The 27853-nt window shown below is 44.4% G+C and overlaps 1 protein-coding gene across 6 annotated transcripts in view; it reads left to right on the forward strand.

Moving 5' to 3' along the window:
- LOC136612061 (collagen alpha-1(VII) chain-like) overlaps positions 1-27853 on the forward strand; it is a 268004-nt gene that overhangs the window by 184433 nt on the left and 55718 nt on the right. For 5 of the 6 annotated variants that reach the window (XM_066592145.1, XM_066592146.1, XM_066592144.1 and 2 more), the window contains 11 exons: positions 9086-9121; positions 11530-11604; positions 14139-14174; positions 15676-15720; positions 16750-16821; positions 18716-18751; positions 19224-19250; positions 20247-20288; positions 20395-20475; positions 21873-21911; positions 23670-23708. In XM_066592145.1, the coding sequence (XP_066448242.1) occupies positions 9086-9121; positions 11530-11604; positions 14139-14174; positions 15676-15720; positions 16750-16821; positions 18716-18751; positions 19224-19250; positions 20247-20288; positions 20395-20475; positions 21873-21911; positions 23670-23708 (528 nt within the window). The remainder of the gene's footprint in view (positions 1-9085; positions 9122-11529; positions 11605-14138; positions 14175-15675; positions 15721-16749; positions 16822-18715; positions 18752-19223; positions 19251-20246; positions 20289-20394; positions 20476-21872; positions 21912-23669; positions 23709-27853) is intronic. The other variant, XM_066592142.1, reaches the window with a different exon arrangement.

Consider the following 27853-nt stretch of genomic DNA (forward strand, 5'->3'; position numbering starts at 1 on the left):
CCGGCTGTAAATAAATGTATCCCATTGCAGTGCCCTGGACAGCAAAGCTAACGTCAGGTTTAATGCAGGTGGGCTTCGACCCACACTGCATGCCCCAGTCAGACTGGGGTTCTTTAGAAGTGGACACATGCAGTTACAACTCCGTGTGGACCGACAGCATGGGTGGGTGCCAGGAAGCCACCGGCGGTACATAAATATATCCCATTGCAGTGCCCAGCACAGCTGAGGTAATGTCATGTTTAATGCAGGGGGGCTTCGGCCCACACTGCATACCCCAGTCAGACTGGGGTTCTTTAGAAGTGGACACATGCAGTTACAACTCCGTGTGGACCGACAGCATGGGTGGGTCCCTGGAACCCACCGGCGGTACATAAATATATCCCATTGCAGTGCCCAGCACAGCTGAGGTCATGTCAGCTTTAATGCAGGTGGGCTAAAAATTAATTGGATTACACTGTAGGCGAGGGCCCCAAAAAATTGGTGTACCAACAGTACTAATGTACCTCAGAAAAATTGCCCATGCCCAACCAAGAGGGCAGGTGAAACCCATTAATCGCTTTGGTTAATGTGGCTTAATTTGTAACTAGGCCTGGAGGCAGCCCAGGTAAAATAAAAATTGGTTCAGGTGCAAGTTTCAACGCTTTAATGAGCATTGAAACGTATAAAAATTGTTTACAAAAATTATATGACTGAGCCTTGTGGGCCTAAGAAAAATTGCCCGTTCGGCGTGATTACGTGAGGTTTCAGGAGGAGGAGCAGGAGGAGGAGGATGAATAGAATACACAGATTGATGAAGCTAAAAGGTCCCCGTTTTTTATGGTGATAGAGAACGATTCTTCCATCCGCGGGTGCAGCCTACGTATTGTTTAGGTATCGCTGCTGTCCGCTGACAGAATGAATAGTGGCACATGGGTTCCCCATTGCTATGCCCACGTGTGCAGCTCCTGATGGAGGTGGCACAGGATGGGATTTCTCATTGCTTCTGTACAGCATTATGTTACAGCTGTGGCAGAGGAGAATGCTTTGTCTAGTATATGTTCCCAATGGGGTCGGCGCTGCTGCCGCCGGCCCCATTGAGCGCATATAGAGAAGAACAGGAATCGCAGATCGCAGATAGGTGCGATCTGCGATTTCTGTTCTATAATTAATCGGACGAGCACATACAAAGCGCTCATGTGTCCGATACCATTGCAAAGCAATGGCTCTATAAAATCGCCGGATGTATGCGCATGCGCAAATTGAGTGAAAAAACGCCCGTCTGACCGAGGCCTAAGCCTTAACTTTTATTGCAGGATTTTGGGATCAGTGGCATTTTTGTCAAAAGCATGCTCTCGGCAGAGAGTATTTTCTTTTCTTTTTTCCTCCAAAGACCTTTCCATAACACTTCGAAAACAGCAGGAAAAACACATGTAGAAGATATAGCAACATAAAAAGTGCCACGAAAAATGCACATAAAACATCATTAAACCCTTGGAGCTGCATTATGTGAATGTACGTCATGGAGCGCATTGCCTTCTGTGCCCATGCAAGCAGAGGGATCTTGCCATTTAATCCCTTCAATCACAGAGTGCCAATGGGTTACTATGGAAATCATGGGCCTAACAAAGGCCCTGAGGCCTATCATAGCATCTGTCTATTTGGCCGTGCAACATGTAATATAAAGTTAAAAATTGAATTATTTAAACCTCACTCTGCATGTCTCAAATGAACAAGCCCTCATAAAACAGCTTAAGGCCGCCTGCAGACAGCCAAGTTGGATCTCTCTGCGAGAATTCTCGCGGTCCTGTGCCCCTGCGGAGGCCTGCAGCTCACCCGCTCCTGGCATCTTCTGTCTCCTGCTATGCGTTGGCTGCCGGCCAACCTGCGCATGCGCAGAGTGGAGCCGGCCTGGCAGTACTGACATTTCTGTGCAGACCTCTGCAAGACCCGCATAGAAATAGAACATGTTTTCCGCGTGTGTTTTCACATGGACAAATCGGCTGTGTGCATAGGATTGCCTTTTGCAAAGCAATCCTATGTAGGCGGGCACGGGCGGAAATTCTGTGGGAAATCCCGCTATAGAATTTCCGCCCGTGTGCAGGGAACCTTAATCAACAGAAAAATAAAAAATAGATTGTTTTCAACATGCAGAATTTCCATAAAGATGCTTTGATTGTTCAAAATTACAAAAGCAGTAACTAAGATATCATTGTTTTCATTCTGACCCTTAGGGCTTATTCAGACAAGCGCTGTTTTTGCTCTGCTAGCAGGGCACAGAACGCACTTATAATAGGAACCAATAGGTTCCTATAGAAGTATTCACATGACAGAATGTTAGGCATGCTGAATCAGCGCACCTAACAAAAGATAGAACATACAAGTGCAAACTTGCATGTCGGCTCAGAGGTACGCGCAAAGATAGGACATGCCCTATCTTTGCCGCGTGCTTTCCATAGACTCCTATGGGAGCCTTGAAAGCATGCACTTCGTACCTTGGATCGTGTGAATGGGCTGCAGCTTGAAGTAGCCCGTTCACGCGATCTTTTCAGCACTATAGCAGCGATTTTTTTTTTCTTTTTTCCTCAAGTAAGTTTTGCAAGATTGTAAATTTCAGAAAAGGTGTGTGAAGGAGGTCCAGAAGAAATACAATTACTAAACTTTGGGTATTGCACTATATTCAGATTTACCTTATGGTTGTTTCCCATTTTTGGGGGTAAAAATCTTTGGATTATATTTGAGACTATTTCTCTTGTTATTTCTCTCCTGGACATCATGACACCTTATGTTCTTCTTAATTAGCAATACACATGTCTACTGCTGTTTACATAAAGCTAAATAATAGAGATGAGCGAACGTACTCGTCCGAGCTTGATATTCGTGCGAATATTAGGGTGTTCGGGATGCTCGTTACTCGTAACGAGTACCACGCGGTGTTCCGGTTACTTTCAGTTTCCTCTCTGAGACGTTAGCGCGCTTTTCTGGCCAATTGAAAGACAGGGAAGGCATTACAACTTCCCCCTGTGACGTTCAAGCCCTATACCACCCCCCTGCTGTGAGTGGCTGGGGCGATCAGATGTCACCCAAGTATAAAAGTCGGCCCCTCCCGCGGCTCGCCACACATGCCTTAGCTGAGGGAAAGTCCAGTTCTATTGGAGTTGCTGTAGGGAGAGTATTTGTAGTGAGTGTAGGCTTCAAGAACCCCAACGGTCCTTCTTAGGGCCACATCTACGTGTGTGCAGGCTGCTGTTAGCAGTGGAGACATTTTTTTTTCTTCTCAAAATCGGCAGTGCAGAGCATTGCACCCGGTATTAGGGACAGAAGTGGTGCTTAGGCAGGGAGAGTGTTAGGAGTGAGTGTAGCCTTCAAGAACCTCAACGGTCCTTTCTAGGGCCACATTTAACTGTGTGGAGTACTGTGCAGGCTGCTGTTTTGTTTTTTTTTCTCAAAATCGGCGGTGCAGAGCATTGCACCCTGCATTGATACTACAGGCACAGAATTGTGTAGGCAGGGCCACAACACAGTTATTAGTCATTGAATAGACGCAGTGGGCCTTTTCTTTTTTAACAAAAGGGAAAAAAGTATATTTGCCCTGCCTCTGTCAGTCCTAAGGGCTCTGGGTACGTGTGTGCTGCGTGGAGAATGTAAAAAAATCAGACGCAACCAGCTACGGTTGAGTGCAGCCTTGCGCCAATTTCTTTCCTGCCTGGGAAATACCTGCTCTGCCACAGTTAATAACTCTGCAACAGTAAAGTTCTGTGACATTTTTGCAGGGCCGCAACACAGTTATATTAGTCATTGAATAGACGCAGTGGGCCTTTTCTTTTTTAACAAAAGGGAAAAAAGTATATTTGCCCTGCCTCTGTCAGTCCTAAGGGCTCTGGGTACGTGGCTCTGGGTACGTGTGTGCTGCGTGGAGAACGTAAAAAAATCAGACGCAACCAGCTACGGTTGAGTGCAGCCTTGCGCCAATTTCTTTCCTGCCTGGGAAATCAAATCACTGGTAATACAGCATGCTGAGGGGTAGGGGTAGGCCTAGAGGATGTGGACGCGGCCGAGGACGCGGAGGGCCAAGTGAGGGTGTGGGCACAGGCCGAGCCAGTGCGGTGGCCAGGGGTAGAGGCAGGGCCAGACCGAATAATCCACCAACTGTTTCCCAAAGCGCCCCCTCGCGCCATGCCACCCTGCACAGGTCAAGGTGCTCTACGGTGTGGCAGTTTTTCACAGAGACGCCTGACGACCGACGAACAGTGGTGTGCAACCTTTGTCGCGCCAAGATCAGCTGGGGAGGCACCACCAACAGCATGCGCAGGCATATGATGGCCAAGCACCCCACAAGGTGGGACGATGCCCGTTCACCACCTCCGGTTTGCACCACTGCCTCTCCCCCTGTGCCCCAACCTGCCACTGAGATCCAACCCCCCTCTGAGGACACAGGCACTACCGTCTCCTGGCCTGCACCCACACCCTCACCTCCGCTGTCCTCGGCCCCATCAAGCAATGTCTCTCAGCGCAGCGTCCAGACGTCGCTAGTGCCACAGTTTGAGCGCAAGCGCAAGTACGACGCCATGCACCCGCACGCTCAAGCGTTAAACGTGCACATTGCAAAATTGATCAGCCTAGAGATGCTGCCGTATAGGCTTGTGGAAACGGAGGCTTTCAAAAGCATGATGGCGGCGGCTGCCCCGCGCTACTCGGTTCCCAGTCGCCACTACTTTTCCCGATGTGCCGTCCCAGCCCTGCACGACCACGTCTCCCGCAACATTGTACGCGCCCTCACCAACGCGGTTACTGCCAAGGTCCACTTAACAACGGACACGTGGACAAGCACAGGCGGGCAGGGCCGCTATATCTCCCTGACGGCACATTGGGTGAATTTAGTGGAGGCTGGGACAGAGTCAGAGCCTGGGACCGCTCACGTCCTACCCACCCCCAGAATTGCGGGCCACAGCTCGGTGGTGGTATCTGCGGCGGTGTATGCTTCCTCCACTAAAGCACCTTCCTCCTCCTCCTCCTCCAACGCAACCTCTGTCTCGCAATCAAGATGTGTCAGCAGCACGTCGCCAGCAGTCGGTGTCACGCGGCGTGGCAGCACAGCGGTGGGCAAGCGTCAGCAGGCCGTGCTGAAACTACTCAGCTTAGGAGAGAAGAGGCACACGGCCCACGAACTGCTACAGGGTCTGACAGAGCAGACCGACCACTGGCTTGCGCCGCTGAGCCTCCAACCGGGCATGGTCGTGTGTGACAACGGCCGTAAGCTGGTGGCGGCTCTGCAGCTCGGCAGCCTCACGCACGTGCCATGCCTGGCCCATGTGTTTAATTTGGTGGTTCAGCGCTTTCTGAAAAGCTACCCCCACTTGTCATACCTGCTCGGAAAGGTGCGCCAGCTCTTCGCACATTTCCGCAAATCCCACACGCACGCTGCCACCCTGCGGACACTGCAACATAGGTTTAATCTGCCAGTGCACCGACTGCTGTGCGACGTGCCCACACAGTGGAACTCTACGCTCCACATGTTGGCCAGACTCTATGAGCAGCATAGAGCTATAGTGAAATACCAACTCCAACTTCCTCAATTATTTACAGAAGAGTGGCCCTGGTTGGCAGCCATCTGCCAGGTCCTTGGAAAATTTGAGGAGTCTACCCAGGTGGTGAGCGGCGATGCTGCAATCATTAGCGTCACCATTCCTCTGCTATGCATCTTGAGAAGCTCCCTGCAAAGCATAAAGGCAGACGCTTTGCGCTCGGAAACAGAGCCGGGGGAAGACAGTATGTCGCTGGATAGTCAGAGCACCCTCCTGTCTATATCTCAGCGCGTTGAGGAGGAGGAGGAGGAGCATGAGGAGGATGAGGAGGAGGGGGAAGAGACAGCTTGGCCCACTGCTGAGGGTACCCATGCTGCTTGCCTGTCATCCTTTCAGCGTGTATGGCCTGAGGAGGAGGAAGAGGAGGAGGAGGAGGATCCTGAAAGTGATCTTCCTAGTGAAGACAGCCATGTGTTGCGTACAGGTACCCTGGCACACATGGCTGACTTCATGTTAGGATGCCTTTCTCGTGACCCTCACGTTACACGCATTCTGGCCACTACGGATTACTGGGTGTACACACTGCTCGATCCACGGTATAAGGAGAGCCTTTGCACTCTCATTCCCGAAGAGGAAAGGGGTTCGAGAATGATGCTATACCACAGGGCGCTGGTGGACAAACTGATGGTAAACTTCCCATCCGACAGCGCTAGTGGCAGAAGGCGCAGTTCCGAGGGCCAGGTAGCAGGGGAGGCGCAGAGATCAGGCAGCATGTACAGCGCAGGCAGGGGAACATTCTCCAAGGCCTTTGGCAGCTTTATGGCTCCCCAGCAAGACTGTGTCACCGCTCCCCAGTCAAGGCTGAGTCGGCGGGAGCACTGTAAAAGGATGGTGAGGGAGTACATAGCCGATCGCACGACCGTCCTCCGTGACGCCTCTGCCCCCTACAACTACTGGGTGTCGAAGCTGGACACGTGGCCTGAACTCGCGCTGTATGCCCTGGAGGTGCTTGCTTGTCCTGCGGCTAGCGTCTTGTCAGAGAGTGTGTTTAGTGTGGCTGGGGGAATCATCACGGATAAGCGTACCCACCTGTCAACCGACAGTGCCGACAGGCTTACACTCATCAAGATGAACAAAGCCTGGATTTCCCCAGACTTCTCTTCCCCACCAGCGGACAGCAGCGATACGTAAGCAATACGTAGGCTGCACCCGCGCATGGAAGCATCGTTCTCTCTCACCATCCAAAACGGGGACATTTCTGCTTCATCAATCTGTGTCTAATATTCCTCCTCCTCCTCCTGCTCCTCCTCCTGAAACCTCACGTAATCACGCTGAACGGGCAATTTTTCTTAGGGCCACAAGGCTCACTCATATAATTTTTCTAAACAATTTTTATATGTTTCAATGCTCTTAAAAGCGTTGAAACTTTAACTTGAAACAATTTTTCGTTAAACTGGGCTGCCTCTAGGCCTAGTTACCACTTAAGCCACATTAACCAAAGCGATTAATGGGTTTCACCTGCCCTCTTGGTTGGCCATGGCCAATTTTTCTGATGTACATTAGTACTGTTGATACAGCAATTTTTGTGGGCCCTCGCCTACAGTGTAATCAAATGAATTTTTAGCCCACCTGCATTACAGCTGACGTTACATCCGCTGTGTTGGGCAATGCAATGGGATATTTTTGTGTATCGCCGGTGGGTTCCAGGGAGCCACCCATGCTGTAGGAGCACACGGAGTTTAACCTACATGTGTCCCCTTGTAAAGAACCCCAGTCTGACTGGGGCATGCAGTGTGGGCCGGAGCCCACCTGCATTAAGCACGACATTACTACCTCAGCTGTGTTGGGCAATGCAATGGGATATTTCTATGTACCGCCGGTGGCTTCCTGGCACCCACCCATGCTGTGGGTCCACAGGGAATTATAAATGCATCTGTTTCCACTTGTAAAGAACCCCAGTCTGACTGGGGCATGCAGTGTGGGCCGGAGCCCACCTGCATTAAGCACGACATTACTACCTCAGTTGTGTTGGGCAATGCAATGGGATATTTTTATGTACCACCGGTGGGTTCCAGGGAGCCACCCATGCTGTAGGTGCACACGGAGTTTAACCTACATGTGTCCACTTGTAAAGAACCCAAGTCTGACTGGGGCATGCAGTGTGGGCCGAAGCCCACCTGTATTAAGAACAACATTACTACCTCAGCTGTGTTGGGCAATGCAATGGGATATTTTTATGTACCGCCGGTGGCTTCCTGGCACCCACCCATGCTGTGGGTCCACAGCGAGTTGTTACTACATCTGTCCACTTGTAAAGAACCCCAGTCTGACTGGGGCATGCAGTGTGGGCCGAAGCCCACCTGTATTAAGCACAACATTACTACCTCAGCTGTGTTGGGCAATGCAATGGGATATTTTTATGTACCGCCGGTGGCTTCCTGGCACCCACCCATGCTGTGGGTCCACAGGGAATTATAAATGCATCTGTTTCCACTTCTAAAGAACCCCAGTCTGACTGGGGCATGCAGTGTGGGCCGAAGCCCACCTGCATTAAACATGACATTACTACCTCAGCTGTGATGGGCACTGCAATGGGATATTTTTATGTACCGCCGGTGGGTTCCAGGGAGCCACCCATGCTGTCAGTCCACAGGGACTTCACAATAGGGAGTTGTACCTGCCTGTGTCTATGAATTAAAAAGCCCGGTCTGACTGGGGCATGCAGACACCTTGACAGAATGAATAGTGTGTGGCACATAGGTTCCCCATTGCTATGCCCACGTGTGCAGCTCCTGATGGCGGTGGCACAGGATTCTATTTCTCATTGCTTCTGTACAGCATTGTGGGCTATCGCCCCGCGCCTTTTAAAGAGGGTCGCTGCCTAGCCGTGCCAACCCTCTGCAGTGTGTGCCTGCGGTTCCTACTCATGGCAGACGCACTTATAAATAGACATGAGTGTGGCGTGGCATGAGGGCAGCTGAAGGCTGCGCAGGGACAATTTGGTGTGCGCTGTGGACACTGGGTCGTGCGGGGGGGGTTGGGCAGCATGTAACCCAGGAGAAGTGGCAGTGGAGTGTCATGCAGGCAGTGATTGTGCTTTGTTGTAGCTAGTGTGGTGCTTAGCTAAGGTATGCCATGCTAATGAGGGCTTTTCAGAAGTAAAAGTTGTTGGGGGGGGGCCCACTCTTGGCGGTATTGTGGCTTAATAGTGGGACCTGTGAACTTGAGATGCAGCCCAACATGTAGCCCCTCGCCTGCCCTATCCGTTGCTGTGTCGTTCCCATCACTTTCTTGAATTGCCCAGATTTTCACACATGAAAACCTTAGCAAGCATCGGCGAAATACAAAAATGCTCGGGTCGCCCATTGACTTCAATGGGGTTCGTTACTCGATACGAACCCTCGAGCATCGCGATAATTTCGTCCCGAGTAACGAGCACCCGAGCATTTTGGTGCTCGCTCATCTCTACTAAATAACTCATCTCTTATGCTATCTGAGTATTATTATTAAATATGTTTAAGACAATATAATAATTGTTAAAAGCTGGTTGATCTTGACAGTTGGCTTATGATTTTATTTTTAAGGGCAACATTGGGTTATCTGGGAAGTCTGGTCCTAAAGTAAGTATATTGTAATATTACTTAAATTACAGTAAGTGGTTAGTTTTAGATTACTGTAAATGGCTTAATGACTGCTGTTGTGACAGTCATGCTTAGAACCACAAGAAGACTTACTTTGGAAATATTTTGCACACCTAATGAGTTAAAACAGGTGTGGCTGGGGTTTAGATTCTTCATTCACATATTCTGCTGTAATAAGTAATGACTATGAAACAAATATTGGGTAAAATAACTGCATGAAACTGCACTCCTGACTAATGTTTACCAGAGTTTTTAATTCTTAATAAAAAGTTACAAAAACAGGATACAGAATAAAGATGGGAATAAAAAGACCCAAGACAATCAGACTAACAGGCTAGTAACATGCGATGCGTTTCTGTGCTATAAGGTGCTTTTCTCAAGCACAATTGACAGTGTAGTTGTTCGTCCCACATATTGCAGCCCACAAGGGCATGAAGGTATATTGCATACATTGACCCACAGGTCATATGCTGTTTTAACTTTACACATTTTTGTTTATGGTCTATCTTTATCTCTTTTCTACTGTTTCATTTGAGGGCAACACTTGCACCTCATCACTCCACACCTATAAGAACCCATTAGAGATTTTTCAGATGGGTATAGTTTGCTGTTGGGGGGCTATTCCAAAGGCATGATGGGGCTAAAATATTTTTTAGAGTCCTATTCTTTCGGAAAACAGTTTTCTTTTTTGGGGGATTTCATCCAGTAAGAAAGGGTCCCCTCTAAGTGTCTCCCAATGTTTAACAAGAATTTGTCTAATACAACTATGGTGGGTACTAATTAATGTCTTAAAATCAGAATCTCTATCTATCAAAGCCCACTTTAGTTTCACAGCAGCAGGTTTTTCGTCTAATGCTTTGTAATATGCTAAGTCTATTAGTGTTTTGGGATAACTTTTTTCTTTAAACCTATCCTTCAAAATACTCGCTTGTCCTTTATATGTTCCCATAGAGGAACAATTTCGCCTAATCTTCCTAAACTGTCCATAAGGTATATTTACCTTTTAATTTTTTGCTTGACAATTAAAAAAGTTCAAATAACTATTTGAATCCACGAATTTAAAATGTGTTTTAGTTTGGATCTCTCCTTCACTCGAGGATAATTCTATGTCCAGAAATACTTTATGTGAAGAGGTAATATTATTGGCTAAATTCCATATTTTGGTTATTGCTATTGATCAGAGAGATAAATTGTTGCAGTTCATTAATTTCACCATCCCAAATTAACAAGCGGTTATCTATATACCTTCTATTGAAGATGATATGGGGATCAATAAACCAATATACATTCTATTAAAGATGATATGGGGATCAATAAACCAATAAAGTATGTAACAGTAAATGTACAGTTCTGCGTACAGGTACGCAGAACTGTACATTTACTGTTACATACTTTAGGAAACAAATATGGAGTTTGGGACCTCTCTTCTTTTAGTAATCTAGTTTGTTCTACAGTAAGTTTCCCACTAGAAACACTCCCCTGAGGTACATGGTCACACTCTAATATCATATTACAGAACCTGTATATTGCAATGTTGAGAAATATTAGCATAGAATTGTGGGGGGATGTGTGATTCTCTCTACGTATCCCACATACACAGTTTTCTTTTATTGCTTTTAAAAATATTTTTCCACTGCTCTTAACACTTTCTCGGTGATAGTGAGTAAAAGATGTTAAGGCCTTGAGTTTGTTATTTGATAATGATGTACAGTATTTGTAGTTTCCTTTCTTTGTCTCTTGTATGGGGTATACATTCTACTAGTACAATTTGAGTTTTCTTTGAAATGACCACCAAAATTTGCAGTCAAAAGAGAGTGGTCATCTCAAAAAGAAGTGCCCATGTTATGTATATAGAATGTGCAGCTATCAGACACTCTAAAATCGGTAGTAAACCAAAAGTCACTCTGTATTTCAAACTGGGTGGTTTTTTTAAATAAACATCTTTGAAAAATAAGACTGTTAGATTTTTGATAAATCAAAAAAATGTAGTCCAATTGGTTAACAGCTCATCGCGTCAGGCTAGTTTTTTATTATTTAAATCATAGCGCCATTATCCGCCATAGCTCCAACACAGTTTAAATATTTAAGAAAGGGGTCTATTATGTAACCAATACATTTAATGGCACCTTCAAAGAAGCACAGCGCTACAAAAAGAACTTTCACAAGTCTAAAGGAGTTTGGACAGATTCCTAGAAACATCAGGCTCTACCTACTGGATATCTGTGTACTATTATCTCTGCAATGTTTTCTGATATGTCGGAGTCATGTGGTGGATTTCTTTTTTAAGATTCCTTTAAAAAACATGATGAGTGTCTATTAGTAATGTCTCAATTATGTAGGGAAATAGATGTCATTGATATTACTGATTGCCTCGTGTTTCTGATCAGGGAGAAGGAGGTGACAAAGGACAAAAGGGTGAATCTGGAACGTCTTGGACTATGCCTGGAATAAGAGGTAAAGATGTAAGTAGAAATGGTAGAATCTTTAGTAAATATTTTTTACATTATTTGAATATCTGAAATTTTAAAAAAAGTAAGAATTTTGAATGATACAATTTACCAGAACATAGATTTAATTAAATGTGTAAAGATAAGCAGGTGGTATATGGTGAGGAAATAAGGCAGGCAGATGTAATGACAGTTTGCAGCACACAAAACTTTTACTGCACATGTTTTACATGCTTCATTACATGAGTGAGTGCACTACTTTAAAAAAGTTACATTAATAGTAGGTAGCAGGATAACAAGCCTTATTGTTAATGTTTATTCACTCTCTTTGTGTCTTATGGGCCATTTACACGGTATGATTATCGCTCAAAATTCATTCAAACGAACGAATTTGAGTGATAATCCTGCAGTTTAAATGCACAAAAATCATGGCAAAATCGCATCTTTGTTCTTGCGATTTTTGAGTATCAGCGATGCTTTCTTTTAAGAATAACCTCACATCACATTACTACCACTTGCGTTAAAATTGTGCAAGAAAGTCGCATATTTTTTTAATACGAAAGTCAATAGGACTTATGTTAAAATCACATCGCAAAGCCAGTTTGTTGAGTTGCAATGCGATAAAAAAGTGGCTCCATGCAGAAAGATAGGACATGCTGCGATTTTTTTCTCTTTTTTTGCCAAAACATCACTGCCACTGGCGATTTTCTCGTGCGTTTTTGTCACATGATTTTGCTGTGATTTTTTTAATGTTAAAAATGCATTGCATCGCGCGAAAAAACGCAAGTTTGTGCTCGGGATGCGATAAAAAGGAGGCTCCATATGGAAACATGGGAGATAAAAAATGCAAACGCAGAAAGGTAGGACATGCTGCGATTTTTTTTTTTCTTGCAACATCGCATGAGTGAAAACATTGCAAATGGGAAGGAAACCATTGCAAATCACTGGTTTCATAATTCTGTGTTTTCACTCCCTCTCGCAGTACACAAAAATCGCTGAATTTTATCGTCAGTGTGAAGGCGTTCTTAGGGTTCATTGTGTGAAAGATTTACTTTATCATGTCTATACTCTTGAACAACTTTTCATTTATTCATAACTACAACAGCATCTGAATGTAGACATTTTTAAAGCCCAAATTGCCTGCATTGATGAAATAACATACACTTATGCTTAAAATAAAGTTAGCAACCAGGCACAGAGTGAGGGCTTAGTCACACGGGCGCATCGGTGTGACTGAGCCCTTATTGCAGGAAGAAGACGGCCGCACTTCAGGACGGATGACTCCCCGTAACGCTGAAGAAAGTACACATGACCAGCAATGAAGCCGTCCGGAAGTGCGGCCGTCTTCTTCCTGATGCGCCCGTGTGACTAAGCTGTAAAGGTATAAGTTGGACAATTGATGATCAGAGAGACACAAGGATTTGGTCAGTGGTACATATTGCCTGTTGTTTTAATTTTGGGGTTTTCGGAGAATCTATTCCTAAAAGCCAGATGTTAGAGAAATGTGGAAAATCAAAATAGCAAAAAAAGAAATCAAAACATTGCGGAGTAGGGACTCTAATCTACTCTATGGTAAACTGGACTTTCACTTTAAGCATTTGTGACCTAAAAACAACCTGGTATTGATGTTGCCTGAAGTATTAAGATGTGTAGAAATAAGTATTATATGTTATGGAATTACTTTTTATTTGTAGTACAGGGTTGGCCACAGAAAAGTAGCCAAGGAATACACTCTTTTGAAAGCTGTCTAAAAGAAAATCTGTCTCTGTTGCCCATAGCAACCAATCACAGTGCTGCTTTCATTTCTTATACTGCTGAGGTAAAATAAAAGCTGTGTTGTAATTGGTTGCTATAGGGTACAGAAACGCTATCTTTTCTCCTTAGGGAGAGTACCTAGACGGTGAATGAGGAGACTCAAAGGGCCATTCATGCTCCTCTGGGTAATATGCAAATAAGCGAGATGGAATAATACCTCCTCAGTGCCACATATTTGAAGGCAGCATTCCTTCAAACCAAAGTTAGACTCTTTATACAAGCCTTATAACAATGACTGGGAATTAAAAGCAAAGCCAGACTCCATGTACAGACAGCTGTTTCGGATATTTGCCCTTCATGAGTGTACTGTAGGAGTCGGACTTTGCTAGTGAGAGGCCTGGGACTGGGGTCAGAAATGCTATCTTTTCTCCTAAGGTAAAGTACCTAGATTGTGAGTGAGCAGACTCAAAAGGCCATTCACATTCCTCTGGATAATATGCAAAGAAGGGAGATGGAATAAAACCTCCACACTTGGTTGCTATAGGAAATAAGGACAGATTTTTTATCTGACAGCTTTCATAAGAGTATGGTGCTGGCCTACTTTTCCTGTGGCCCACCCTGTATTTAATCAAGATTCTGAACTGCTAGCCTTAAGAAATACTATCACCATAACATATAGAACTAATTTCTACACAATTTAATTGGAGTAAGACAGCCATAACCCTCTGGTAAAACAATGTAAGTGTTTAATAAATACAATATAAATATACTCATTTTAATCATTGTTTTTTTAGGGTGAAAAAGGTTTAAAAGGAGATCTTGGTATGAAGGTAATATAGTTATATAATTAGATGCTATTCTTTCATAAGAACTGTCAGCATTACCCATTTTACAGCTCTGCAATTGGTAACCATAGATTGAAGTTAACATGTGATGTTCTGTGAAGCTTATTGTTGGAGGTTAGAATCACTGAAAACTTTTATTGATACTTGTTGCAAGATTCTTGTATTTTTCCAAAGGGTAGGTTCACATGTAGAGAATATGCTGGGGACTTTTCTTCTGGATTTGTGGGTGGAAAATCTGCAGTCTATTACCGTGTCAGCAAAGTGGAGGATATCTTAAAAATCTCCCCTCTGTGGGGAAACATTTCTGCAGAAAGTGACCTGCGGCGCTGCTGTTAAATTTGCTATGTGTGGATTCTTTCTGCAGAATTTTACCACACATCTCACTTTGTGCAATACATAGGGTAAAATACACAGCAAAATCTACATAGAAAATGTGCAGATTTTGCTGCAAATTCCTTATAGAACAGACTTTTCCAGTAAGTGTGGACATGTCAATTTTAAGTAAAAAAAAATACTGCCAGCAGCCATACTTACTGATATACTGATACAAATTACAAGGGTACGTATTACGCCATATCCCTCAACATGCAGATAGCCAAATTGCAATATGAAGAAGCATTACACAAGTGCAAAATACTGATAGACAACAACTCACATACCTGCCACATATTTGGGGGTGGCTGCTTAGTATTATACTTGCACATAGATAAGGCATACACAGGGTGCCAGACCAACTGATACATGTGGTGCACCATGCAGACTTACAGCCTATTAATAATGCCATGTATGATTCAGTCCCGCCGGTTGCCCTGCACCCCAAAAGTGAACAACACTGACACTGTCTTCCTGGACTCCTCCAGCATTTAAAGCCAGACTGCTTGCTGCAAAAATAAAGATAAATATGAGGTATTGGTTAATATTTTGGCCAAAATACAGGCACGTGCTACCTAATATTAAGAGTCCTCATCTTCCTGCAGGACCCTGTATAGCATTACAAACAAATCATAGAAAGAGGATAAATCAATTCTAAAAAAATGACTGCCAGCGGCCATACTTGCTGATACAAAATACAAGAACAGATTTAGAACCTCATCCCTCAGCATGCAGACAGCCCAATTGCTATATGAAGGAGCATTACACAGGAAAAAGATTCTGCTGAACAATCACTCACATACCTGCCATACAAAGGGTGCTAGACCAACTGATACGTGTGGTACATCATGATAAGTGAATCACGCTGACACTGCCACCATGCACTTGTAATGTACATACCCTGTTTGTTTAACCACTTCCTAACATAGAGAAACATAAGATATAACATTCAATACTGTTGCCATCTATAGCAGAGCAAAGAAAGCTTTGAGTAATGGTTTTAGTATCTACCAAGGACAACGACTGTATAAACAAACAGCATGAACATTTTTCATTAAAACCATAGAAATTACCTCCAGATAGTCATGTGTTGATGTTATATTTCATTATCTAGGGAGATGCTGGGATGAAAGGTGAAATAGGAGAGAAAGGACAGAGGGTAAGCCTTTTTTCTTTCTTCCATGTAAATAGAAACCAATTTCACATTGAAATACAGTGATATCTTGGGTTAAGAGTGCCTCAACTTACAAGCTTTTTGACTTGACAGCAGGCTCTCTCCCGAATTTTTGCTTTGATTAAGGAGCAAAAACTTGGGTTAAGAGCCTTGCTGTCAATGGGGCCACCGCTGCTGCCGGTGGCCCCATTGAAAGCAAGGGCCTGCCAACAGCCCCTTCAATGATTTTCGGGGAAGGACTTTAAATATAAGTCCTTCTCTGAAAATCATTCCTAGCTGTAGTAAAAAATATATACTCATCTGTCCGCTGCTGCCAGGGCTCAGGCGTGTCTAGCTGCCGCTTGTTTTCCCTGCATTTTTAATCCCCGTCTGCTAAAATGTTTCAGAGCAGTGCAGGGAGAACAAGTGGTGGCTAGACCCGCCTGAGCCCCGGCAGCGGCAGACAGCTTAGTATATATTTTATAAATTTTTTTTACAGCAGCTAGGGATGATTTCAGGGAAGGGCTTATATTTAAAGCCCTTCCCCAAAAATCACTGCAGGGATGCCGGCGTACTATTGCTTTCAATGGGGCAACGCCATCCCTATTGAAATCAGTGGGAGAGCTTCACGATCTGGAATGGATTAATGGCCTTTCCATTAATTTCAATGGGGAAACTGGTTTTGAGATAAGAGTGTTCTGGGTTAAGAGCTCCATCACGGAACGAATTAAACTCTTAACCCAAGGCACTACTGTACTGTATAATATGCTAACAGGTAGGCTGCATGGCAATTGTTTGTTGTCATCCAAAGTAACTCATATTTTAAAATAAGAGAGGGGTTCACTTTTACAATGTGTAATAATTTTGAGTTGTCACAAACCAACACCATAAAAATGATTATAGTAATTTAGTTCAGATTAATACATATTATATTATACACTTGTAACAGTTTATATTAGCAAACTAATACAGTTGAATTTTTGTAACAGGTAGACTCAATTTGTTTTATATTTGTGTTCTAATATATTTATCTAGGGCACCACAGGACTTCCTGGTCGGATTGGTGTTACAGGACAAAAAGGAGAGATGGGACTATCAGGAAAAGACGTAATAATGATTTTGTTATTTCAGTCATTCATTTGTGCAGAGGCGTAGCTGGCTTTCTTTCTCCAGGGGCAAAGATTTAGTTCAGTTGAAGAATTGACACTTGTATGAAGTAACAGAATAATAGTGCCCCCAGTAGTAGCCCCCTTAGTGGCTCCCATAGTAATAGGGACTCCCTTAATGGCCCTAGTAAGAATAGTGACCTCGTTAGAGGTCCCATTAGTCATATTGATCCTGTTAGTGGTCACAATAGTAATATTGACCCCAGTAGGATCCTCAATAGTAAAAATGAGCCCCTTGGTGACCATACTATTAATTGTAACCCCCATAGTGGCCCCAATAGTAATATTGTTCTCCCAGGTGAATCCTATAGTTACCCCAGTATTAACCTCTTTAGTGGCAGGTTTATTATTTCCATGTTAGCGCAGCAAGCCCCGGAGATTTTCCTGATGTAATTTGAAGTGGCAAATGTATACAGTGGCACAATAACTGTGTGTCCTGGCCAGCATTTCAGCACTAGAGCTGTCCACGGAAATCTTCTGGGGTTTAACTGCATGGTCAGTGCAGCAAGCTCCGGAGATTTTCCAGGCATGCCACTAAAGGGGTTAATAGTGCCCCTAGTAATAGTAATAGCTGCCAATTATTTTTTACCAGGCATAAATAATATATCCACAGCATTTCCACATGATAAACCATGTCAAAATCTGCACCTTTGGCAGTTGATTGTAGACTGCACATGACGGTGCACCTCTTACTTCCATGTACTAAGCTCTCACTGCCAATAGCAAGACCACAGCACACACTATTTTATGGCAACTGATAATGAGTGCCAATGCTGCTGCTCAAGTGATGCAATAGTGGATTACCTTCACCAGTGAAAAGATGGCAGCACTCAGTAGCAGTTACCGGGTGTTGGTGTGCGCTGAGCTCTTGGTGCTAAAAAACAATGAAAAGGATTCCCCGCCCCTTATGGGAATGGTAATCATAGTAAGGTGAAAAATTAATAATCACTTACTTATGAGGGGGCCCTCTCCATGAGGACCCCCAAAATTGGAAAATAAACTCTTAGGTGGTATTCAACCCAATGATGATGTCCAAAGCGGTCCAAGAATATGTTATAGAAGGCTATTTATTGGCTTGACATTATCAATAAAACATATACATACAAAAAAAATCCTAAAGACCGCCACAGGATATGCAAGCGAAGCATATAAATAGCTTTTATACCATCTTCTCGGACCACATTGGACATCATCATTGGGTTCAATACCTCCTAAGAGTTCCTTCTCCAATTTTGGGGGTCCTCATGGAGAGGGCCCCCTCATAAGTAAGTGATTATTAATTTTTTACCTTACTATCATTACCATCCCCATAAGGAGCATGGAATCCTTTTTTGTATTGTTCATTCTGGGAACCGTTTGGTGTCTATTGGTGGATCCTGCAGCTCTAATTTAATGGGGAACATGAAGGCTAAAAGCAATTTATATCAAGACTTGGGGGCAAGAACAAGATGGACCAACCATAGCACAGCTCCACCTCCTGAACGCTCACGTCGTCATACAGAGCAGAGGGAGGAGTACTGTGTCCCTCACTATCTTGCTCCCTGCCTACCTGCAAGCATCAAGTGTTTCAGCAGGCACCCCCTACTCTGCTATGCCCTAAGCACATGCCCAGCTTGCCTCCGCCCTAGCTAAGCCCCTGATCTGTGTATGTCTAAAATGCTGAATACTGAATAATAAAATGTTTACTGCTTTTAAACTATACACAAGGTTTTAGATGACTGCCCCATTCCTTTCATAAGATTAAAGTGCATTGGCTTTTGTTCTTGTAAACATTTGTGTTCTGCTCAAAAGGATTTAACTATGAAAGTCATTATATTGTTCTCATTTTTTAATAGGGCATTGATGGCAAAAAAGGAAACAAAGGAGAACCTGTAAGTTAGTGATACAATAGGTAAAGTCCCCTGGTGCAAGCACCGAGTCATAACTGACTCCTAGGGTGACGTCACAATTTGACATTTTCTTGGCAGACTGTTTTTGTGGGGTGGTGTGGTCATTACCTCGCCCAGTCGTCTTTACCTTCCCAGCAAGCTGAGTACTCATTTTACCAACCTCGGAAGGATGGAAGGCCAAATCAATAATAAGCCGGCTACCTGAACCATGCAGGGATTAAACCTGCAACCTTCAGGTCGTGAGCAAGAGCTTAGGACTGCATTCTACTGCCCTCGCACTCTGTGCCACACAACAATAATTGCCAGCTTCCTGTGCCACTGCTTCCTTTTCGAAGGTATAATGTTTACCTCCCTGATAAATATCTACCTACTACAGACACTTTTGAGGCGCTAGCTTGGAGTAGTAGAGCGTATTGATCTTTAGTAATTCTACAAGGTGATTTATTTTCCGCAGGGACAGCAAGGACCACCTGGAAGTGCAGTAAGTACTTTTTGTTTGGATACATGTTTGTATGATATGAAAGATTGTGTTAAAGGGGTTGTCCCACTATTTATTAATGATGACCTATCCTCGGGATAGCAAAAAAAGCAAGCAATATATTGAAAGCACCATACACCTAAAGAGTTGAGGCCAGTCTAATTCAAGTAATCAAATAAAATATAGCTAAACTATGAGATATTACAATTTCTGAAAAGTTGTTTTGAGGTTAAAATTTAACTTTTACTAAATATATTTAAAATAAATGGCCACAAGTAACAAGTGTAAAACACATATATCAAATATGAATTGGAATGATCCAGAGTGTTAATCCATGCATTCGTCGTCAGAATGACAGATGGAGACAGCTCCATACAATCATAGGTTTCAAGGGGTCCTAGTGTATCCACACATGCCATGTACAACCCTATTAGATCACAGTCTTTACACATTTCGTTCCTCTCTCTTGAGAGTCGCATCAGGGTACACTACACAGGGAATACCATTGAGAGTAATAGAGCTGTTAATACTGTTGCTTAACTTAGAACAGCCTTATCAGATTGGGTAATACAAATAGTTTCAATCACCCTGAAGTGTCAGGTAAAAAAGACACTTCATGCACCCCACGGCAGCAGCATAGTAACAAAACCAACGAGTACTATCTCACGCGCATCCGCAGAACTGCCTTTGTTGCTGGAAACAGACAGCTCTGTACAGTGCGCAGTGGCCCCAGCATATTACATGCGAAGTCCCATTCAATTAAGTAAGAATCAGCATGTAATACTGTACAGGGCTGTCCTATTTCAGAACAAAGACAGCTCTTAACTGACAGTGGCTGGCGCTGGAGATCAGCTGATTGTTTGAGATTCCTAGTGGCAGATCCCTGCTAATCTGCTATTGAGGACCTATACAGAGGATGGGTCATCAATAGGAAACGGTGGGAAACCTGTTTTATATGGCAATTATTGTGATACATTACAAAAATACTTTTATTTTCAGGTTACCGCTGTGGATAAAAGTTTACTTGTTAAAGGAGAAAAGGCAAGGTTTTTAAATTGTATCACATCATGTAGTTATTCATTAGCTTGTCATTAACAGTATATATATTGAATTTAAAAAAAAAATAAAATATTATCTATTTTTTTAGGGAGATCGGGGAGAAGTAGGTTCTCCAGGAAATTCAGGCTTGAAAGGTGAAAAAGGAGATCTTGGACCACCAGGCCCAATAGTAAGCATCAAATGATTCTGATCTTCATTCTTGTCTTCCTTGGAGTGTTGCCCTTTAGGCCTCGTTTACACGGGCGACAAAGTTGCGTGATTTTGTAGCGTTGCTACAATGCTACAAATCGCATGTATGTGAAGCCCATGCTTTCCTATGGGTTACTCCACACATGCAATATTTTGTAGCATGCGACAACCCGACACAAAAACCTTGCGAGTCCAGCGATTACACGTGACTCGTGAGGTTTTGTAACCTATGTTTCCCTATGGATCCTTCCTCTCTGTTGCATCGCATAGCACGAAAACGTGGTTTTCATGCGGTGCGATGCAACTTTGACACTAACAAATCCTACTGTCAAAGCTATAATCTAAGTCCTAGCTGCAGAAAAAAATCTAAATACATAACCTTACAAGCGCTCTCCGACGCCGCAGCAGCTTCCCCCCGGGTCTCGGCGCTGTTTCTCGTCATCATCTTCTGGTTGGAGATAAAAAAAATCCTCGCCTTCTCGAAGCGCTAGCTGTGATTGGCTGACGGTTAGCCAATCACATCTAGTACCTAATGAATGGCTGTGATTGAACCAATCACAGCCATTCATCGAGTGCTGGCTAAGAGTCAGCCAATCACAGCCAGCGCTTCCAGGAGGTGGGGATTTTTCAATCCCCGACCAGAAGGTGATGAAGATAAATAGTGCCAGGTACCGAGAAGAAGTTGCAGCGGCGCCTTAGACAGTGTGGGAGAGGTGATGTTTATTTATTTATTTAGCGCTACAAAGTTGCGGTATCACCAGGAGAAACCGCAGCGATATTGCACAGACCAGCTATGTGATGCCATGTCACTCATGTGAACGAGGCCTTAATCCCAAAGTAATAATTACTGCATATGTAACTCTAGGAGCCTGTTCACATCAGCGTCAGAGGTTCCCTTCGGAGACTAAGACCTGGTGAAATCTCATTAAAGTCCAAATTAAGCTGTCTCAGAATTTGTGCTATTACGGGACTTTTTATTGCATTCACCATATGTCTGATTATGTTAATGATTCATAGAAGGTATTTTTCACTGTTAAGAGTTGTGAAAGGCTGGAAATCTGACAATAATTTTTAAGTATCGTTTTTTTCATTATTTTTAAGGAGTATGTGGAAGATAGATTAACATACCATTATCATGGGCAATGTTTTATTCCTCTGTAGAGGAATCTAGATGATGCTAAATGAGACTTACCTTTTTTAGTTAATAGCAACACAGAGGCCGGCACAGTCAGCAAGTTGGCGGCATTGTACTCATCATATTTAATAAAAAGTGAAATGCATCATTTCTTATGAATTAGTTTGTTCTTATAGAGTTTACAATATGATATACTGCATGTCAGATAAACAATATGAATAACTGGTTGTTTCACATTTGAGGGTCCAGAAGGACGTCCAGGACCTCCAGGCAATGCTTTGGTGAGTTGCACTGAAGGGTTGCCTCATTTTAAATTTCATCAGATCATAAGCATATGCTGTCTATAGATAATATGCAGATCACTTAGTAAAAATGGAGGAAGATTTATAAATACAGTACTAAATAACCTTTATAGGTCTCTAACATATCCCAAAGCACTTTACAATTGGGGAAATAACAAACAGTAAAATCACACATAATGTAAACAAATGAACAAACAATAAAACAAAAGGAGGGGGGTCCCTACCTATAGGCACACGGGCAGATTTGCATTGCAGAATCTGGAGCGGGTGTCCGCCTCCGGATTGCGCAGTAAATTCCGCCCATAGCATGCAATGGCAAAACACGATTTTCTGCCCACAAGCGAAAAATCGATAGCGATTTTCCTATCACGTAAGAGAAATTGCAGCATGCTGTGATTCTGTGTGACTTCCACGCGGACAGCTTCCATTGAAGACAATCTAGTAGTCTGCCCCGCAACTCTTCCGCAATCCTCATTGTGGAAAGGTTGCAGGATCCGCGTCATCGCTAAGCGACAGCGCGGCATTATCTGTGCTGCACATGTGCACCAGCGTGTCAGCTGGCACATGCGCAGCACAGATATGAAGACGGCGGACAGGTACACTGGGGTTGCTGGCTGGGCACAGAGTCGGAATCCAACCCGGCTGTGTGCAGGCGGCCAAAATAGCTCACAATCTAAATGAATAACAAAACACATCTATATTTATGAGGGCGAAACCCCCCACTGACTGACTCTCTGACCTACTCGCTCATTCATTCATTCACTAACTGACTCTCCACTAATTCTCTAAACTCCCGCTGTCGCACACACATGAAATTTGGCACAACCATTCTTTAGGTCCTAAATAGGAAAAGTAAAGGGATCACAACTCGATTATTCAATGCTAAGTGCAAAAGTAAGTGAACCCCTCTATAATGTACCTGATCTAATTTTCTAACTTCGCACTGTCGTATAAATTTAAAATTTGACACGACCATTCTTTAGGTCCTAAATAGAAAAAGTAAAGGGGTCACAGCTTGATTATTCAATGCAAAGTGCAAAGTTACGTAACTTCCCAGAGGTGTACAAGCATTCTTTAGGTTCTACATAGCAAAAGTAAAAGCTCAGTCAGACAGGCGTTTTTTTGTTGCACATGTTTTTGCATTTGCACCATTAAAAAATTGGACACCGAATTGCCAAAAGTGGGGTGCCACTGCTGTAACAGCCGCAGCAGGGGATTGTGCTGTTCTCCCATTGGTTTCAATGTGGCGGGTGCTGCTGCTGCTGGCCCCATTGAAAACAATGGGCGATATTGTCAAAAGAAAGAACATGCTGCGATTTTGTTTTCTGCATCGCAACGCAGGACAACATCCCAAATCTGAATAAACCCATTCAAAAGAATGGGTTTCAAATTTGTGTGTCTCGCAACGCACAAATCTCGTACAATTTTATTGCCAGTGTGAAAGCGCCTTAACACAGTCAATTTGGATGTTTCCGTAATCCTGGCCACCAATGACCATAGCATACACATGCGTATGCTCATCTCTGCCATTCGCTGATATCCCTTTAATAAATGTACCCTCTTTTTCACTTATATTACATCCCTGTACCCAAGTGAAGTGTTCCAACAGTTTTGAAAGTTCTGTTGTTCAACAACAACGAATACATACAATTATATTATATACATAATCAGGCATAAGGCTGTATTATAATCAATTTGCTTAAATAAAAATGTGTTCTGTTACTGGTTTGTTTACAGTTAGAATCCGTTCCAGATAAAGGACAGAAAGGGGAAAAGGTAATAATGATGTAGAAATACAGCTGAAGATTTCATTTGATAGTGTAATAAGTAATACTGAATGTAGTGTTTCATGTTATCTTATGTTATAAAGTATACAGCATAAATGATTAAACCCCTTCGGAAGCATAATAAATGTAGCAATATGTCTTTACAAATAAAACATTGTGGGGTTCATACAGTATTTTATGTAATGTTCTATGCACTAGTTACAATGCATGTCAATACTGACCAATAAATCATGATGTTCTTATCAAAATAATAAAAATCTATGTTGCAAGAATGAGGACATCTTCCTGAAGCTGGTTTCACACATACGAGAGCGCGTGAAAACGCACAATTATGAAACCAAGGATTTGAAATAGTTTCCTTCACATTTGCGATGTTTTCACTCGTGCGATGTTGCATGAAAAAAATGCATTCCCTATCTTTCTGCGTTTTGCTCTTTATCAACCATGTTTCCCTATGGAGCTTTCGTTTTATCGCAACTCACTAACTTGCAATTTTTGTGCGATACGTTTTTAACATTAGAAAGTCCTATTGACTTTTTCTCAAGAAAATCCCGGCAAAGTTGCAGCAATTGTTTTGCGAAAAAAAGGAGCGCTGACTCAAGAATCGAGTGCACAAAGATGCAATTTTGCAGCAATATCGCGATCGCCCATGTGAAACTACCTTGAGAGCTACTAAGCATAACTTGATAACATGTTTCCTGGTGATAGCTTAGGTTTAGAGATGAGCGAGCATCAAAATGCTCGGGTGCTCGTTATTCGGGACGAACTTTTCGCGATGCTCGAGGGTTCGTTTCGAGTAACGAAGCCCATTGAAGTCAATGGGCGACCCGAGCATTTTTGTATTTCGCCGATGCTCGCTAAGGTTTCCTTGTGTGGAAATCTGGGCAATTCAAGAAAGTGATGGGAACGACACAGCAACGGATAGGGCAGGCGAGGGGCTACATGTTGGGCTGCATCTCAAGTTCACAGGTCCCACTATTAAGCCACAATAGCGGCAAGAGTGGGGCCCCCCCCTCCCAAAAACCTTTACTTCTGAAAAGCCCTCATTAGCAATGCATACCTTAGCTAACCACCACACTACCTCCAACAAAGCACAATCACTGCCTGCATGACACTCCACTGCCACTTCTCCTGGGTTACATGCTGACCAACCGCCCCCCCTCCCCCCCACAGCGCACACCAAAGTGTCCCTGCGCAGTCTTCAGCTGCCCTCATGCCACACCACCCTCATGTCTATTTATAAGTGCGTCTGCCATGAGGAGGAACTGCAGGCACACACTGCAGAGGGTTGGCACGGCTAGGCAGCGACCCTCTTTAAAAGTGGTGGGGCGATAGCCCACAATGCTGTACAGAAGCAATGAGAAATAGAATCCTGTGCCACCGCCATCAGGAGCTGCACACGTGGGCATAGCAATGGGGAACCTATGTGCCACACACTATTCATTCTGTCAAGGTGTCTCTGCATGCCCCAGTCAGACTGGTAATATGCACCTTAACAGTAACCGCGTTGGTGGTAATGTGGTGGTGACTGCGGACCTAGTAGCGCGGTTTTATTTTGTTGGTTTTCGGAATGTGGCCAGGATTAAGTGGGCCGTGGCGGGGGGATGGTGGGGGGGCTCTCTTGTAGTGTCGGTAAAGGTGAAATTCTTGGACTGCCACCAGACGAACCAATGCAAAGGCATTTGCCAAGAATGTTTGTTTTCCCTGTTGGAGGAGGAGGGGGATGTTTTTGAGGCACTACGTGTCCTCTACACGTGTCCGTGGTTATATGCACCTTAACAGTAACCGCGTTGGTGGTAATGTGGTGGTGACTGTGGACCTAGTAGCGCGGTTCTATTTTGTTGGTTTTCGGAATGTGGCCAGGATTAAGTGGGCCGTGGCGGGGGGATGGTGGGGGGGCTCTCTTGTAGTGTCGGTAAAGGTGAAATTCTTGGACTGCCACCAGACGAACCAATGCAAAGGCATTTGCCAAGAATGTTTGTTTTCCCTGTTGGAGGAGGAGGGGGATGTTTTTGAGGCACTACGTGTCCTCTACACGTGTCCGTGGTTATATGCACCTTAACAGTAACCGCGTTGGTGGTAATGTGGTGGTGACTGCGGACCTAGTAGCGCGGTTTTATTTTGTTGGTTTTCGGAATGTGGCCAGGATTAAGTGGGCCGTGGCGGGGGGATGGTGGGGGGGGCTCTCTTGTAGTGTCGGTAAAGGTGAAATTCTTGGACTGCCACCAGACGAACCAATGCAAAGGCATTTGCCAAAAATGTTTGTTTTCCCTGTTGGAGGAGGAGGGGGATGTTTTTGAGGCACTACGTGTCCTCTACACGTGTCCGTGGTTATATGCACCTTAACATTAACCGCGTTGGTGGGAAATGGCCTCGCCGCCATCATGTCTTTGGGAAGCCTCTGTTTCCACACCCCAGAGACATACCATTAGCAGCGGTATAGGCAGAGCCCAGAATTCGTAACATTTCAGCCGTAGCATTAGGACAGGCCCCACTAACATATCACTAGCAGCATTATAGCGGGAGCGCAGTCTTCGTTCCATGTCAGCAATAGTAGCACTCAAGACAGGCCCCAGTAACAATTCCGAAGCAGCATTATAGCTGGAGCGCAGTCTTCGTTCCATGTCAGCAATAGTAGCACTCAAGACAGGCCCCAGTAACAATTCCGAAGCAGCATTATAGCGGGAGCGCAGTCTTCGTTCCATGTCAGCAATAGTAGCACTCAAGACAGGCCCCAGTAACAATTCCGAAGCAGCATTATAGCGGGAGCGCAGTCTTCGTTCCATGTCAGCAATAGTAGCACTCAAGACAGGCCCCAGTAACAATTCCGAAGCAGCAGTATAGTGGGAGCGCAGTCTTAGTTCCATTTCAGTAGCTGCAGTATAGCCAAGGCCCAAGTTACATTTATGTAGCTAAAGTGTAGGCCAACCCCACACACACTTCTGTACCATGAGTGCAGGTGAAGAACATACAAATTGCTATGATTACACTGTAGGTGAGGGCCCCAAAAAATTGGTGTACCAACAGTACTAATGTACCTCAGTAAAAATTGGCCATGCCCAACCAAGATGGCAGGTGAAACCCATTAATCGCTTTGTTTAATGTGGCTTAAGTGGTAACTAGGCCTGGAGGCAGCCCAGTTTAACGAAAAATTGGTTCAAGTTAAAGTTTCAACGCTTTTAAGAGCATTGAAACATATAAAAACTGTTTCGAAAAATTAGATGAGTGAGCCTTGTGGCCCTAAGAAAAATTGCCCGTTCAGCGTGATTACGTGAGGTTTCAGGAGGAGGAGCAGGAGGAGGAGGAGGAATATTAGACACAGATTGATGAAGCAGAAATGTCCCCGTTTTGGATGGTGAGAGAGAACGTAGCTTCCATCCGCGGGTGCAGCCTACGTATTGCTTACGTATCGCTGCTGTCCGCTGGTGGAGAAGAGAAGTCTGGGGAAATCCAGGCTTTGTTCATCTTGATGAGTGTTAGCCTGTCGGCACTATCGGTTGACAGGCGGGTACGCTTATCTGTGATGATTCCCCCAGCCGCACTAAACACCCTCTCCGACAAGACGCTAGCCGCAGGACAAGCAAGCACCTCCAGGGCATACAGCGCTAGTTCAGGCCACGTGTCCAGCTTCGACACCCAGTAGTTGTAGGGGTCAGAGGCGTCACCGAGGATGGTCGTGCGATCCGCTGCGTACTCCCTCACCATCCTTTTACAGTGCTCCCGCCGACTCAGCCGTGACTGGGGAGCGGTGACACAGTCTTGCTGGGGAGCCATAAAGCTGGCCAGGCCCTTAAAGACTGTTGCACTGTCTGGGCTGTACATGCTGCTCGATCTACGCACCTCCCCTGCTACCTGGCCCTCGGAACTGCGCCTTCTGCCACTAGCGCTGTCGGATGGGAATTTTACCATCAGCTTGTCCGCCAGGGTCCTGTGGTATAGCAACACTCTCGAACCCCTTTCCTCTTCGGGAATGAGACTGGGAAGGTTCTCCTTATAGCGTGGGTCGAGCAGTGTGTACACCCAGTAATCCGTAGTGGCCAGAATGCGTTGAATGCGAGGGTCACGAGAAAGGCATCCTAACATGAAGTCAGCCATGTGTGCCAGGGTACCTGTACGCAACACATGGCTGTCCGC

Source organism: Eleutherodactylus coqui, chromosome 2 (genome assembly GCF_035609145.1).
Source record: "Eleutherodactylus coqui strain aEleCoq1 chromosome 2, aEleCoq1.hap1, whole genome shotgun sequence".
Lineage (NCBI taxonomy): Eukaryota > Metazoa > Chordata > Amphibia > Anura > Eleutherodactylidae > Eleutherodactylus > Eleutherodactylus coqui.